General features: G+C 48.3%; 1 protein-coding gene across 2 annotated transcripts in view; it reads left to right on the forward strand.

Annotated features, from left to right (window-relative positions):
* Positions 1-14471, forward strand: part of eml5 (EMAP like 5) — a 108820-nt gene that overhangs the window by 69877 nt on the left and 24472 nt on the right. For both annotated transcript variants that reach the window (XR_009425066.1, XM_059520788.1), the window contains exon 21: positions 2515-2656. Coding sequence is in view for 1 of the 2 variants with exons in the window: in XM_059520788.1 (XP_059376771.1) it covers positions 2515-2656 (142 nt within the window). In the remaining variant the exon portion in view is untranslated. The remainder of the gene's footprint in view (positions 1-2514; positions 2657-14471) is intronic.

The raw sequence follows: 14471 nt of genomic DNA on the forward strand, positions 1-14471 counted from the left end.
AAAATTAACTTAATCCCAAAAAAACCTTTCCACTGCATTTCATTGCTGTCATTAAAGGACCTGCTGAGATCATTTCAGTAATCGTTTGTTAACTCAGGTGAGAATGTTGACGAGCACAAGGCTGGAGATCATTATGTCAGGCTGATTAGGTTAGAATGGCAGACTTGACATGTTAAAAGGAGGGTGATGCTTGAAATCATTGTTCTTCCATTGTTAACCATGGTGACCTGCAAAGAAACGTGTGCAGCCATCATTGCGTTGCATAAAAATGGCTTCACAGGCAAGGATATTGTGGCTACTAAGATTGCACCTAAATCAACAATTTTTAGGATCATCAAGAACTTCAAGAAAAGAGGTTCAATTCTTGTAAAGAAGGCTTCAGGGCGTCCAAGAAAGTCCAGCAAGCGCCAGGATCGTCTCCTAAAGAGGATTCAGGAGCTGCGGGATCGGCGTGCCACCAGTGCAGAGCTTGCTCAGGAATGGCAGCAGGCAGGTGTGAGCGCATCTGCATGCACAGTGAGGCCAAGACTTTTGGAAGATGGCCTGGTGTCAAGAAGGGCAGCAAAGAAGCCACTTCTCTCCAAAAAAAAACATCAGGGACAGATTGATCTTCTGCAGAAAGTATAGTGAATGGACTGCTGAGGACTGGGGCAAAGTCATATTCTCCGATGAAGCCCCTTTCCGATTGTTTGGGGCATCTGGAAAAAGGCTTGTCCGGAGAAGAAAAGGTGAGTGCTACCATCAGTCCTGTGTCATGCCAACAGTAAAGCATCCTGACACCATTCATGTGTGGGGTTGCTTCTCATCCAAGGGAGTGGGCTCACTCACAATTCTGCCCAAAAACACAGCCATGAATAAAGAATGGTACCAAAACACCCTCCAACAGCAACTTCTTCCAACAATCCAACAACAGTTTGGTGAAGAACAATGCATTTTCCAGCACGATGGAGCACCGTGCCATAAGGCAAAAGTGATAACTAAGTTGCTCGGGGACCAGAATGTTGAAATTTTGGTCCATGGCCTGGAAACTCCCCAGATCTTAATCCCATTGAGAACTTGTGGTCAATCCTCAAGAGGCGGGTGGACAAACAAAAACCAACTAATTCTGACAAACTCCAAGAAGTGATTATGAAAGAATGGGTTGCTATCAGTCAGGATTTGGCCCAGAAGTTGATTGAGAGCATGCCCAGTCGAATTGCAGAGGTCCTGAAAAAGAAGGGCCAACACTGCAAATACTGACTCTTTGCATAAATGTCATGTAATTGTCGGTAAAAGCCTTTGAAACGTATGAAGTGCTTGTAATTATATTTCAGTACATTTACATTTATTCATTTAGCTGACGCTTTTATCCAAAGCGACTTACAATTGCTATATATGTCAGAGGTCGCACGCCTCTGGAGCAACTAGGGGTTAAGTGTCTTGCTCAGGGACACACTGGCGGTTCACAGTGAATTCGAACCCGGGTCTCCCACACCACAGGCATGCGTCTTATCCACTGCGCTAACACCACCCCTCAGTACATCACAGAAACAACTGAAACAAAGATCTAAAAGCAGTTTAGCAGCAAATTTTTTGAAAACTAATATTTATGTTATTCTCTAAACTTTTGGCCATGACTGTATTTCTGTACTCAGACTGCCATGGTTTAGCAAAATTGTTGGTTTTTGGGCAATGATTAAATGTGTGTCTATCTGGCTTGAGTTTTAGAATCAGAAAAAGTGATAAATTACGGGTTGGTGCTTATTGAAGTCATTGTTTACCTACTAAATGTTCTGTATTGGTTGGTGCAAACCCTTCTTTACTTTATGTGAGCTTGTTAATCTATTAAGCATTAGTACAGTGTAGAAATGAACAAAAACAACAACAAAACTCTGCATTTAGAAAGCCTTAGTCATAGATTTTTATAGGTCCTACTTGCTGCTAGAAAACATTTGAGCTTGATTGAATTCTTATTTATTACTCTCTGAAATGCTTTTCCGGAAAACTTTTTATCGTTCCCTTGGATGTGTCCGACTAATCTTGGGCACATTTTCTAAAAATGAATTGTGCCTGCTGACAGAATTGTTTATTTGCTTGTGGATTATTTTAGCATCGGATTTGCTAAAAAGAAACGCAAACTAGGTATAGACTGTGAGGTAGAGAATGCAGAGGATACGGCAGACTATCATGATCTGGTGTACTTTACTAGGACTGTACAGCATCACTTCACCACTGTGTTCCTGGGTCCTGAATCAGCTATTTAACCATGTGTCTGGATATATGTCCAGTTATAATGGTCTTCTCCATCATTTGATGAATCACTGCCACCACGCTCACTAGAAAAATGTGGATGTACTCTTTTAAATAAAATTTTTCCGACAGAAAAAGCTTGATGTAATTTGCTAACTTTATTGTTAGCAACTTTATTGTCTGTCATGAGCATAAGAAAGGAGATGTGTTTGTGCTGAAAAGAATGACAGTTATGGTGATGTGTTAGTATTAAATAATGTGTCTGTGTGTATGGGCTGTATTTAGGGTCACATGGAGGGTGAGGTCTGGGGTCTTGCCACTCATCCGCATCTGCCACTGTGTGCCACTGTGAGCGATGATAAGACCCTGCGCATATGGGATCTCTCCCCCAGCCACTGCATGCTCGCCGTACGCAAGCTCAAGAAAGGTAAGAAAACGCTTACCAATACTCATTAGAATCTGCAACTTTTTCCATGTGTTCACAGGTCTTAATAAAATATTGGGTCACACTTTCTTTTAATGTGTCCGTGTTGCAGTGTAATTAGTGAGTACTGAGCAATAGTAATTAAGAGTGTGTATTTACTATAGGTTTAGGATTAGAGGTTTGTTTAGTGCTTGTTAATTGTAATCTTGTATAAATTAGTGTTATTATTAGCCAACTATAGTAGTGTAACAAGTACAATTACAAATTTAACAATGGGATAGGGCAGTCATATACTGAATAATGAATTGGGGGGAAGTCGTGGCTTAGTGGTTGGAGACTTTGACTCCTAACCCTAGGGTTGTGGGTTCGAATCTCGGGCTGGCAATACCACGATGAGGTTGTCGGGTCTCGGGGCTAATCACCTGTCTTTTTGGTGTGGGTGTGTGTGTGTTGGGATGGTGACAGCTCACCACATCTGCCTGTTTGTGTTTTCCCCGCCTCCCTTGTTCCCCGTTGTTAACCATAATTGCTCGCCACCTGTTCTCTATGTCCTTCTAATTTTTTCCCCTATATTATTCCCTGTGTTTCTCTGTCTATTGTCAGACTGTTGTTATTCGTTCCAATAGCTCCGATCATCTAGCAGTTCTTTGTACTCACCCTGTCGTGTCTTGTCCTCAGGCTCCAGTGTGTTTGGCTCATTTCTCTGCTCTAGTTCTTACAAGCCCAGAGCTCCTAGTAGCTTCTGCTGTTCATCCTGTCACTACGAGTGAATCCTGTGAAACGTGACTCATCTGCTGTTCATCCTGTCACTACGAGTGAATCCTGTGAAACGTGACTCATCTGCTGTTCATCCTGTCACTGCGAGTGAAACCTGTGGAGCGTGACTCTTTCTTCTCTGTCTCCGCTTTGTGAATAAAGCCTTGAGTTTACCCGCACCTGAATCCAGCCTGCTTTCTCCTGACAGAACAGTCTGACCATATCATGGATTCAGCGGGATCTGGTCCGCTTCGCGCGGCTCTCGCTCAACAGGGAGTGTTGATCGGGCAGCATGCCACTCAGCTCAACACCACCGCGCTGGATGTGGAGGTTCTCAGTGCCCGAGTCTCCGAACTCCTCACACGGGTGGACGATCTTCAGCAAGAGGCAACGAGCCGGGGTCCCGTTCCTCACACCGGTATGTCACACGAGTCCGAACCCCATGCCAACAATCCGCCGGTCTACGATGGCGATCCTAACGCCTGTCAAGCGTTTCTCTCCCAATGCTCGCTGGTGTTTTCTCTGCAGCCCCGGCGTTACGCTAATGAAGAGACCAAGGTGGCTTACGTCCTTACACTCCTCTCGGGCCGTGCCCGCGAATGGGGTATCGCCGTTTGGAGATCGCGGGCTCCCTGTTGTGCCACTTTCGCGGTTTTCAGTCAAGAGATGGCCAAATTGTTTGATCGCTCTGCTCAGGGTGACGAGGCGGCGGCCCAGTTATCACGACTGTCTCAGGGGAGGAGCTCCGTGACTGACTATGCTATCCAGTTCCAGACTTTAGCTGCGGCATGCGGCTGGAATGAGAGCGCGCTGCGCGCTCGTTTTCTTGAGGGGTTGGATTTCGCCATTTCGGATGAACTCGCGGCCATAGAGCTCCCGCGGGAATTGGATAGGCTCATTAGTCTCGCGCTCCGCATTGAGGGTCGTCTCAGCCGGCGCCGCAAACAACGGCAAACACCCGCCCCGTGGCGCCACCTAGAGTTCTCTTCAGCCAGTTTAGCCAGCCGACAGCCCTCGGAGGAGGAGCCCATGCAGTTGGGTCGTCTACGGCTTACACCACGGCAGAAGCAGGAGCGTCTGTTGTCGGGGGCGTGTCTATACTGCGGCAAGGGAGGCCACTTCGCCCTTCAGTGCCCATTAAAGGGCCAGGGTCCACCAGTGAGGCGGAGTGTCCTGGTGGGCACGGTTCTCAGCTCAAGCTCTCCTGCAACACGCACTCAGCTGCCGTTCCAACTCTCCTTCCAGAGTCATTCACACACTGGACTCGCCCTTGTGGACTCAGGGGCTGAGGGGAACTTCCTTGATGCTGCCTCTGCTCAACGTTGGAAGATCCCGCTTGTTCCTTTGGCTAGCCCCGTTTCAGCATGGTCATTAGCTGGCCGTCCCCTTACCACCATCACCCACGTCACTCCCAAGATAGACCTCCATATTGCTGGCAGTCATCATGAGCGAATTGAACTGTTTATTATTGATTCCCCTAAGGCTACTTTAGTTTTGGGACACCCATGGTTGCACAAGCACAATCCCCACATTGATTGGGTCTATAATTCTGTTTTAGCCTGGAGTCAGTCTTGTCACGTGTCATGTTTGGGTGCTGCTTTTTGTCCTGTCTCTGTGTCTTGTGTTCCTCAGGAGGATCCCTCTGACCTGACTGGTGTTCCGGCGGAGTACCATGATCTTCGGGCGGTCTTCAGTAGGGCCCGGGCCACCTTGCTACCTCCGCATCGCCCCTACAACTGTGCCATTGATCTCCTCCCGGGCTCTTCTCCGCCTAAGGGTCGTTTATATTCCCTTTCAGGTCCAGAGAGAGAGGCCATGGACAAGTACATACGTGAGTCACTTCAGGCTGGGCTCATCCGCCATTCCTCCTCTCCCGCTGGTGCAGGGTTTTTCTTTGTTCAGAAGAAGGACGGCTCCCTGCGCCCTTGTATTGATTACAGAGGTTTGAATGACATTACTATCAAGAACAGGTACCCCCTACCTTTAATGTCTTCTGCTTTTGAATTGTTACAGGGAGCTCGGGTCTTCACCAAGTTAGACCTGCGCAACGCCTACCACTTGGTGCGCATTCGGGAGGGGGATGAGTGGAAGACGGCATTTAACACCCCTTCGGGACACTACGAGTACTTGGTTCTTCCGTTCGGTCTGACCAATGCTCCAGCCGTTTTCCAGGGACTCGTCAACAGCGTGTTGGGTGACATGATTAATCAATTTGTCTTTGTGTATTTGGATGATATTTTGATTTTTTCTTCTTCTCTCCAATTACACACCCAGCATGTCAGACGGGTTCTCCAGCGGTTACTAGAGAACCAGTTGTTTGTCAAGGCGGAGAAGTGCGAATTCCACGCTGAGTCTGTTACGTTCCTTGGCCATATTATTTCTACGGAGGGGATCAAGCCTGATCCCGCTAAGATTGAAGCTGTTGCCCAGTGGCCGGTCCCTGACTCCCGGAAGGCTCTGCAGCGTTTCCTGGGTTTTGCCAACTTCTACCGGCGTTACATCCGGAATTTTGGTCAGATCGCTGCACCGCTGACAGCCTTAACCTCCACTAAGGTGTCTTTCAGGTGGAACCGGGAAGCGCAGGTAGCCTTTGACATTTTAAAGTCCCGTTTTGTCTCTGCACCTATTCTGATGGTTCCAGATCCGGAGGCCCAGTTCATTGTCGAGGTTGATGCTTCTGACGTTGGGGTTGGCGCAGTTCTATCTTAGCGTTCCCTCCATGATGGAAAGGTTCATCCTTGTGCATTCTTCTCTCGTCGTCTCAGCCCTGCAGAACGTAACTATGACATCGGCAACAGAGAGCTGCTGGCGGTACGATTGGCCTTGGGTGAGTGGCGTCATTGGTTGGAGAGGTCAGCGCAGCCCTTCTTGGTCTGGACGGATCACAAGAACCTAGAATACATCCGTTTGGCCAAGAGGCTGAGCTCGCGTCAGGCCCGCTGGGCGCTCTTCTTTGCCAGATTCAATTTCACCCTCTCGTACCGGCCGGGATCAAAGAACACCAAGCCTGATGCCCTCTCTCGCCTGTTCGGTGCTCCGGGGGGGGAGTTTGCGGCCGAGGCCATCCTTCCTGAGGGGGTGGTGGTCGGGGCTCTTTCGTGGGGTATCGAGCAGCGAGTTGAGGAGGCCGGTCGAGGGGTGCAGGTGCCGGGAGAGTGTCCGGCGGGCAGGTTGCTGGTGCCGGCTGCGCTGCGCTCTGAGGTCCTTGAGTGGGGTCACTCATCCAGGTTAGTCTGCCACCCAGGTATTCGGAGAACGTTGTCTGCCATCCGACAGCGTTTTTGGTGGCCTACTATGGCCGCAGATGTTAGACAGTTTGTGTTGGCCTGCCCCACATGTGCCCAAAGTAAGCCTGTCAATCGCCCTCCTGATGGTCTACTGCATCCTCTCCCTATCCCTTCCCGTCCTTGGTCACACATTGCCCTTGATTTCGTCTCTGGGCTTCCCCCGTCGAAGGGAAACACTGTAATTCTCACGGTGGTGGATCGCTTTTCCAAAGCGGTTCATTTTATTCCCCTGCCCAAGCTACCCTCCGCCCGGGAGACCGCCCAACTGGTGGTGGATCACGTCTTCCGTCTCCACGGGTTACCGGTGGATGTGGTTTCTGATAGGGGTCCCCAGTTCGTCTCCCGGTTCTGGAGGGAATTTTGTAGACAGATTGGGGCCTCTGCTAGTCTGTCATCTGGTTTTCATCCTCAGACCAATGGGCAGTGTGAGCGGGCCAACCAGGATCTAGGAAGAATGCTCCGCTGTCTAGCATCCAACAATCCGAGTTCCTGGTGTCAGCAGCTCTCCTGGGCAGAATACGCCCATAACACCCTTCCTGCGGCCGCGTCAGGTATGTCCCCTTTTGAGTGTGCTGTTGGTTATAATCCACCTCTGTTCCCATCACAGGAACCCGACGCAGTGGTTCCATCCGCCCTGGCTTTCGTCCAGCGCTGCCGTCGCACCTGGGAGAGAGTCAGGAGGATTTTGGTCCAAGCCTCTGACAGAACCAAGGCTGCAGCTGATCGTCGCCGGTCCTCTCCTCCTACCTATGTGTGTGGTCAATGGGTTTGGCTCTCTACCAAGGATCTGCCTCTCCGGGCGCCTTCTCGTAAGCTGGCACCCAGATTCATTGGGCCTTTCCGCATCACCAAGGTGGTTAGTCCGGTGGCGATCAGGCTCAAGCTCCCTCCTACTCTTGGTCGGGTTCACCCGGTGTTTCATGTTTCCAGGGTCAAGCCTGTGTTCTCTTCCCCCCTTAATCCTGCTTGCAGTCGCCCCACCCCCCCACCCCCTCGTCTTGTGGATGGATCTCCTACCTATACGGTTAAGAGATTACTCGATGAGCGGCGCCGCGGCAGGGGGTTTCAGTATCTTGTGGACTGGGAGGGGTATGGTCCAGAGGAGAGGTGTTGGGTGCCGTCCCGGGACATTCTGGACCGCTCGTTGATTGAGGACTTCCGGCGGCATCGAGGTAGGCCCCTTCCTAGAGCGCCAGGTGACGCTCCTGGGAGGGGGGGTACTGTCGGGTCTCGGGGCTAATCACCTGTCTTTTTGGTGTGGGTGTGTGTGTGTTGGGATGGTGACAGCTCACCACATCTGCCTGTTTGTGTTTTCCCCGCCTCCCTTGTTCCCCGTTGTTAACCATAATTGCTCGCCACCTGTTCTCTATGTCCTTCTAATTTTTTCCCCTTTATTATTCCCTGTGTTTCTCTGTCTATTGTCAGACTGTTGTTATTCGTTCCAATAGCTCCGATCATCTAGCAGTTCTTTGTACTCACCCTGTCGTGTCTTCTCCTCAGGCTCCAGTGTGTTTGGCTCATTTCTCTGCTCTAGTTCTTACAAGCCCAGAGCTCCTAGTAGCTTCTGCTGTTCATCCTGTCACTACGAGTGAATCCTGTGAAACGTGACTCATCTGCTGTTCATCCTGTCACTACGAGTGAATCCTGTGAAACGTGACTCATCTGCTGTTCATCCTGTCACTGCGAGTGAAATCTGTGGAGCGTGACTCTTTCTTCTCTGTCTCCGCTTTGTGAATAAAGCCTTGAGTTTACCCGCACCTGAATCCAGCCTGCTTTCTCCTGACAGAGGTGCCCTTGAGCAAGCCACTGAACCCCCAACTGCTCCCCGGGCGCCGCAGCATAAAATGGCTGCCCACTGCTCCGGTTGTGTGTTTACGGTGTGTGTGTGTGTGTGTTCACTGCTGTGTGTAAGCACTTTGGATGGGTTAAATGCAGAGCACTAATTCTGAGTATGGGTCCCCATACTTTGCTGAATACGCGGTGTCACTTCACAATGTGTTTTGCTGATACCCTAAAATTAAGATACTGTACAAAACAATCCTGTCACTGCGAGTGAAACCTGTGGAGCGTGACTCTTTCTTCTCTGTCTCCGCTTTGTGAATAAAGCCTTGAGTTTACCCGCACCTGAATCCAGCCTGCTTTCTCCTGACAGAGGTGCCCTTGAGCAAGCCACTGAACCCCCAACTGCTCCCCGGGCGCCGCAGCATAAAATGGCTGCCCACTGCTCCGGTTGTGTGTTTACGGTGTGTGTGTGTGTGTGTTCACTGCTGTGTGTAAGCACTTTGGATGGGTTAAATGCAGAGCACTAATTCTGAGTATGGGTCCCCATACTTTGCTGAATACGCGGTGTCACTTCACAATGTGTTTTGCTGATACCCTAAAATTAAGATACTGTACAATGTGGTTTTGCAATTAAATACATTTTTATTTGATCATTAATTTTCCTAAAAAATGCGTCATTGAACTAGCTTCACAGTTTCCTAGTTTCAGAGTGTTGAGATGGTTTTTTTGAAACTTCAGTGGAAAAAAATAATGGTAATTTTCCCTTGTGAAAAAGAAGGGACCACAAAAGCTATCATCATTTACTCACCCTCATGTCTTTCCAAACTTTCTTCCTTCTGTGGAGCATGTTTTGAGAAATGTCTGTTTTCTAGGTTTATTTCCATACAGTAAATGTCAGTGGTAACCAAAATTTAATTCTTATATAGTCTTCTTTTGTGTTCTGCAGAAGAAAGCATGCATGTAAAGACATGGGATCTATTCCATGCTAAGTGTAACTACTATGATGTAACAAGGAGAAATAACTGTATGACCAGCTACAGTTCTTCACTAGCTGGTTTCTCAGTGACATAAATTTCAAAGCACACATGCATTACTGTCTACAAAACACCCCTCTGTCTGATTATAAATATGCTTATCTATGTGCTCGTCTTGTGATTTGTATTCCAAGCTTAGCATACACAATGCTTGACCTCGTTATGCTTCAAAAACTCAATTTGCGCTGAAAAATATAACTTAAGTGAAGAACACTCAGCATGCAAATTAGCCCTAAGAGCATATTGATTGCCTGAGGGCAGAATCTCTAAAGGCGATGGTTGTAGTTTATTTTTGTAAAGGAACGACTGCTGTTCATACATATAGGATACTCTGTAGACCAGTGATTGAATCAAATAATGCTTGATAGACCAGAATCTTAAGATGAGCTATCGACTCTTCATCAACTTTAATTAAATTATTTTATGATTATTATCCTTAGAGTACACTGGGTCTTTGTATATTTACTTGGTTAACGAACAATGAAAACTTATTTGACAGCGATTAGAGGATTGTGTAATGGGTTCAAGAGATTTCACCCGAAAATTTAAATTCTGTCCACATAGATAATTGAGATTCTTCATAAGTTAGATAATAGTACACAATTTGACCTTTGTTCTTTCATCTTTTTGCAAAAAAACAGACCGATATTTACTGAAAGCTTCCCCTCTAGTTTAGTCTTCTTAATTTCTCATTTGCATTTCTGCATATTCGAACATGCCATGTTGGAATCAATCAGGTTTGGAGCCACATCAGTGTGTGTAATTAACGACAGAATTTCATGTTATGGCCAACATTACATTAATGTTATGGCCGATATTAAAATCCTATAAATAAAATTCAAAATAAAATCCGTAATTATAAATGCTACACATGAATTTATTGGATCTTATATAACCTTTATGTTGCGTTTTTGTTGTTGTTGTTCACAGTTGTTTATTACCTTTGGGGCCAAAAAACACAAGGCCCCAAGCTTTTTCGTTTTTTTTAAAGTTAAACTTATTTTAAATGCTGTGTTATTAGGACACCATGTCATGAACGAACTCGCAAGATGCGAGAGTGAAAGTCAAACATGTCTTTTTTAGCATGATACCTGTAACAAGGAGTCGGAGGTGTTCGGATCCATATGCAGCATTTATTCCACAGAATGGTAATACAGGCAGAGATTAGTAATGGCGTCAGGTGTGTCAGGGATAACCAGAATCGTAACCAAAAACAAGCAGAGATCCAGACAGGCAGCAGAGAATCAGAGTCGGAATACACAGTCCAAAGGTCAAAACACAGGAATAACAAACACAGGGAAAAACGCTCGGAAATGTCAGACTGGCTAAACAAGACTTTGCAGTGAGTGAGAGTGAGTGTGCTGCTTTTATGTGTGTGTGTAAATGAGGTGCAGGTGTGGCAAGAAAATTTGCTGATGAATGAGGTACAGGTGTGGCAGGGTGATTGTGATGCAGTGACTCATGGGTAATGTAGTTCGGGTGTGGTGCAACAGTTTGAGAGGTGCTAGTGTCCAAGTGACAACTGGTGGTGAATGGGTGGAATGGTCCTGACTGGAGTGTCCTCTACTGAAGCTCATGGGCACTCCATCTAATGATCGTGACATAGCCTCCCCCCCCAAAGGAGCGGCTTCCAGACGCTCAAAACAATCTAGGAGGGCGGTGGAGCGGAGGCGGAACAGGGGGAGGGATGGAGGGCCAGGTCCATGAAGAAGTGCCGTGGTCGGGGACCGGGGCAGAGCAGGCAGAACTGGAGCCCTTCCTGGGCCTAACTCAGGAAAACAGGAGCCCCTTCTGGACCTGACATAGGAGACAGGGGCCTGCCATGGGCTTAACTCGGGAACAGGAGCCCGCCATGGCCCTAACTCGGGAATAAGGGTCCACCAAGGCAGAGCAGGTGGTGTAGGAGCCCACCAGAGTGGAGCAGGTGGAGCTGGAGCCCACCAGGGAGGAGTAGAGGACCACCACAGCCGAGAAGATGGGACAGAAGCCCACCAGGGCGGTGCAGAGGACCACCACAGCCGAGCAGATGGGACAGAAGCCCACCAGGGCGGAGCAGAGGACAACCACAGCCGAGCAGACGGGACAGAAGCCCACCAGGGCGGAGCAGAGGACCACCACAGTGGAGTCGATGGCACCGGACCGCAAGTCTGCTCAGGTGGGACTGAAACAGAGAACATTGACAGGTTAATAGCGGCCTCCGTGGCTGTGATGAGATGGTAGCTGGCCTCCGTGGCCATTACAGGGCAGGCGGTTAGTTCATGGAGGACCTCCGTGGCCATGACAGGACATACAGAGAGTTGGTGGATGGTTTCCGTAGCCCAGACCGAAATGAATGAGAGCTCATTGACGGCCTCCCTGGCCGTGACAGGATAGGACGAGAGCTCTGAGATGCGACGAGGCTCTGGGAGTTCGGCTGAGATGTGACGAGGCTCTGGTAGATCTGTGGTGATTTGATTGGGTTCATGAAGATCAGCTGTGACTTGACTGTGCCCATGAAGATCGTTGGTGACTTGACTGTGTTCATGAAGATCAACTGTGACTTGATTAGTTCACGGAGGTTAATGGTGACTTGACTTTGCTCATGAAGATCATTGGTGACTTGACTTTGCTCATGAAGATCGTTGGTGACTTGACTTGGTTCCTGAGGATCAACTGTGACTTGACTTAGTTCACGGAGGTTAATGGTGACTTGACTTTGCTCATGAAGATCATTGATGACTTGACTTTGCTCATGAAGATCCATGATGACTTGACTTTGCTCATGAAGATCGTTGGTGACTTGACTTGGTTCCTGAGGATCAACTGTGACTTGACTTAGTTCACGGAGGTTAATGGTGACTTGACTTTGCTCATGAAGATCGTTGATGACTTGACTTTGCTCATGAAGATCGTTGGTGACTTGACTTGGTTCCTGAGGATCAACTGTGACTTGACTTGGTTCATGGAGGTTAATGGTGACTTGACTTTGCTCATGAAGATCGTTGATGACTTGACTTTGCTCATGAAGATCAACGGTGACTTGACTTGGTTCCTGAGGATCACCTGTGACTTGACTTGGTTCCTGAGGATCAACTGTGACTTGACTTTGCTCATGAAGATCGTTGGTGACTTGACTCGGTCCTTGAAGATCGTTGGTGACTTGACTCGATCCTTGAAGATCACCACTGACTTGACTCGGTCCTTGAAGATCACCAGTGACTTGACTTGGTCCTTGAAGATCACCAGTGACTTGACTCGGTCCTTGAAGATCACCAGTGACTTGACTCGGTCCTTGAAGATCATCAGTGACTTGACTCGGTCCTTGAAGATCACCAGTGACTAGCCCTGGCTCTGGAAAGTCCATGGTGACTAGCCCTGATTCCGGAAGGTCAACAGTGATTAGCCCTGACTCTGGAGAGTTCACTGGAACCTGACTCGACTCTGGAGAGTTCACTGGAACCTGACTCGACTCTGGAGAGTTCACTGGAACCTGACTCGACTCTGGAGAGTTCACTGGAACCTGACTCGACTCTGGAGAGTTCACTGGAACCTGACTCGACTCTGGAGAGTTCACTGGAACCTGACTCGACTCTGGAGAGTTCACTGGAACCTGACTCGACTCTGGAGAGTTCACTGGAACCTGACTCGACTCTGGAGAGTTCACTGGAACCTGACTCGACTCTGGAGAGTTCACTGGAACCTGACTCGACTCTGAAAATTCAACGGTCAACTGACTAGACTCTGGAAGGCCAACAGGAACTAACCCTGACTCTGGAAGGTCGACGGTGACTAACCCTGACTCTGGGAAATCAACAGGGACCTGACTTGACTCATAAAGTTTAACTGTTGTTTCACTTGACTCTTGGGTGTTAATGGTGACCTGACCTTGTTCTGGACGATCAGTGGAGACTTGACCTGACTCTGGAAAGTCGACGGGGACCTGACTTGACTCTGGAAATTCAACTGAGGCGGCCATCTTGTGCAGCGGCGCTGGGCTGGCGGCCATCTTGTGCAGCGGCGCTGGGCTGGCGGCCATCCTGTGCTGCGGCGCTGGGCTGGCGGCCATCTTGTGCAGCGGTTTTGGGGCTTTAAAGTCCTCTGCCTCTCCCACAGTGAAAGGAGAACCACATAACAAGAGTGCAAAGTCCATTATGTCCCTTAAGCTGCAATTAAACTCCCCTCTAGGCAACCATGATTTTACTGGTTCATTGAGTCCAAAATGGAATAAATCCTTAAACAAGACTTCATCGTCTAGAGGAACTCGATAAACCAATTCACAGAACTGTTGAACATAGTCCTCAATAGACCGATCTCCTTGCTTAAGATCTAACAGCAGGTCAACTGGATCTGTGGTTAGGCTGGATTGGTGAGATGCTGACATTAAAACAGGAACCGATACCTCAGTGACAAGGGGATACCGAGCTGCTGGATCCTGGTATGGCGAAGTCTTCTGTAACAAGGAGTCGGAGGCGTTCGGATCCATATGCAGCATTTATTCCACAGAATGGTAATACAGGCAGAGATCAGGAATGGCGTCAGGTGTGTCAGGGATAACCAGAATTGTAACCAAAAACAAGCAGAGATCGGGATAGGCAGCAGAGAATCAGAGTCGGAATACACAGTCCAACGGTCAAAACACAGGAATAACAAACACAGGGAAAAACGTTCGGAAATGTCAGACTGGCTAAACAAGACTTCGCAGTGAGTGAGAGTGAGTGTGCTGCTTTTATGTGTGTGTGTAAATGTGGTGCAGGTGTGGCAAGAAAATTTGCTGATGAATGAGGTGCAGGTGTGGCAGGGTGATTGTGATGCAGTGACTCATGGGTAATGTAGTTCGGGTGTGGTGCAACAGTTTGAGAGGTGCTAGTGTCCAAGTGACAACTGGTGGTGAATGGGTGGAATGGTCCTGACTGGAGTGCCCTCTACTGAAGCTCATGGGCACTCCATCTAATGATCGTGACAATACCATAGAAAAACAAT

The sequence above is a fragment of the Carassius carassius genome, chromosome 32 (assembly GCF_963082965.1).
Source record: "Carassius carassius chromosome 32, fCarCar2.1, whole genome shotgun sequence".
Lineage (NCBI taxonomy): Eukaryota > Metazoa > Chordata > Actinopteri > Cypriniformes > Cyprinidae > Carassius > Carassius carassius.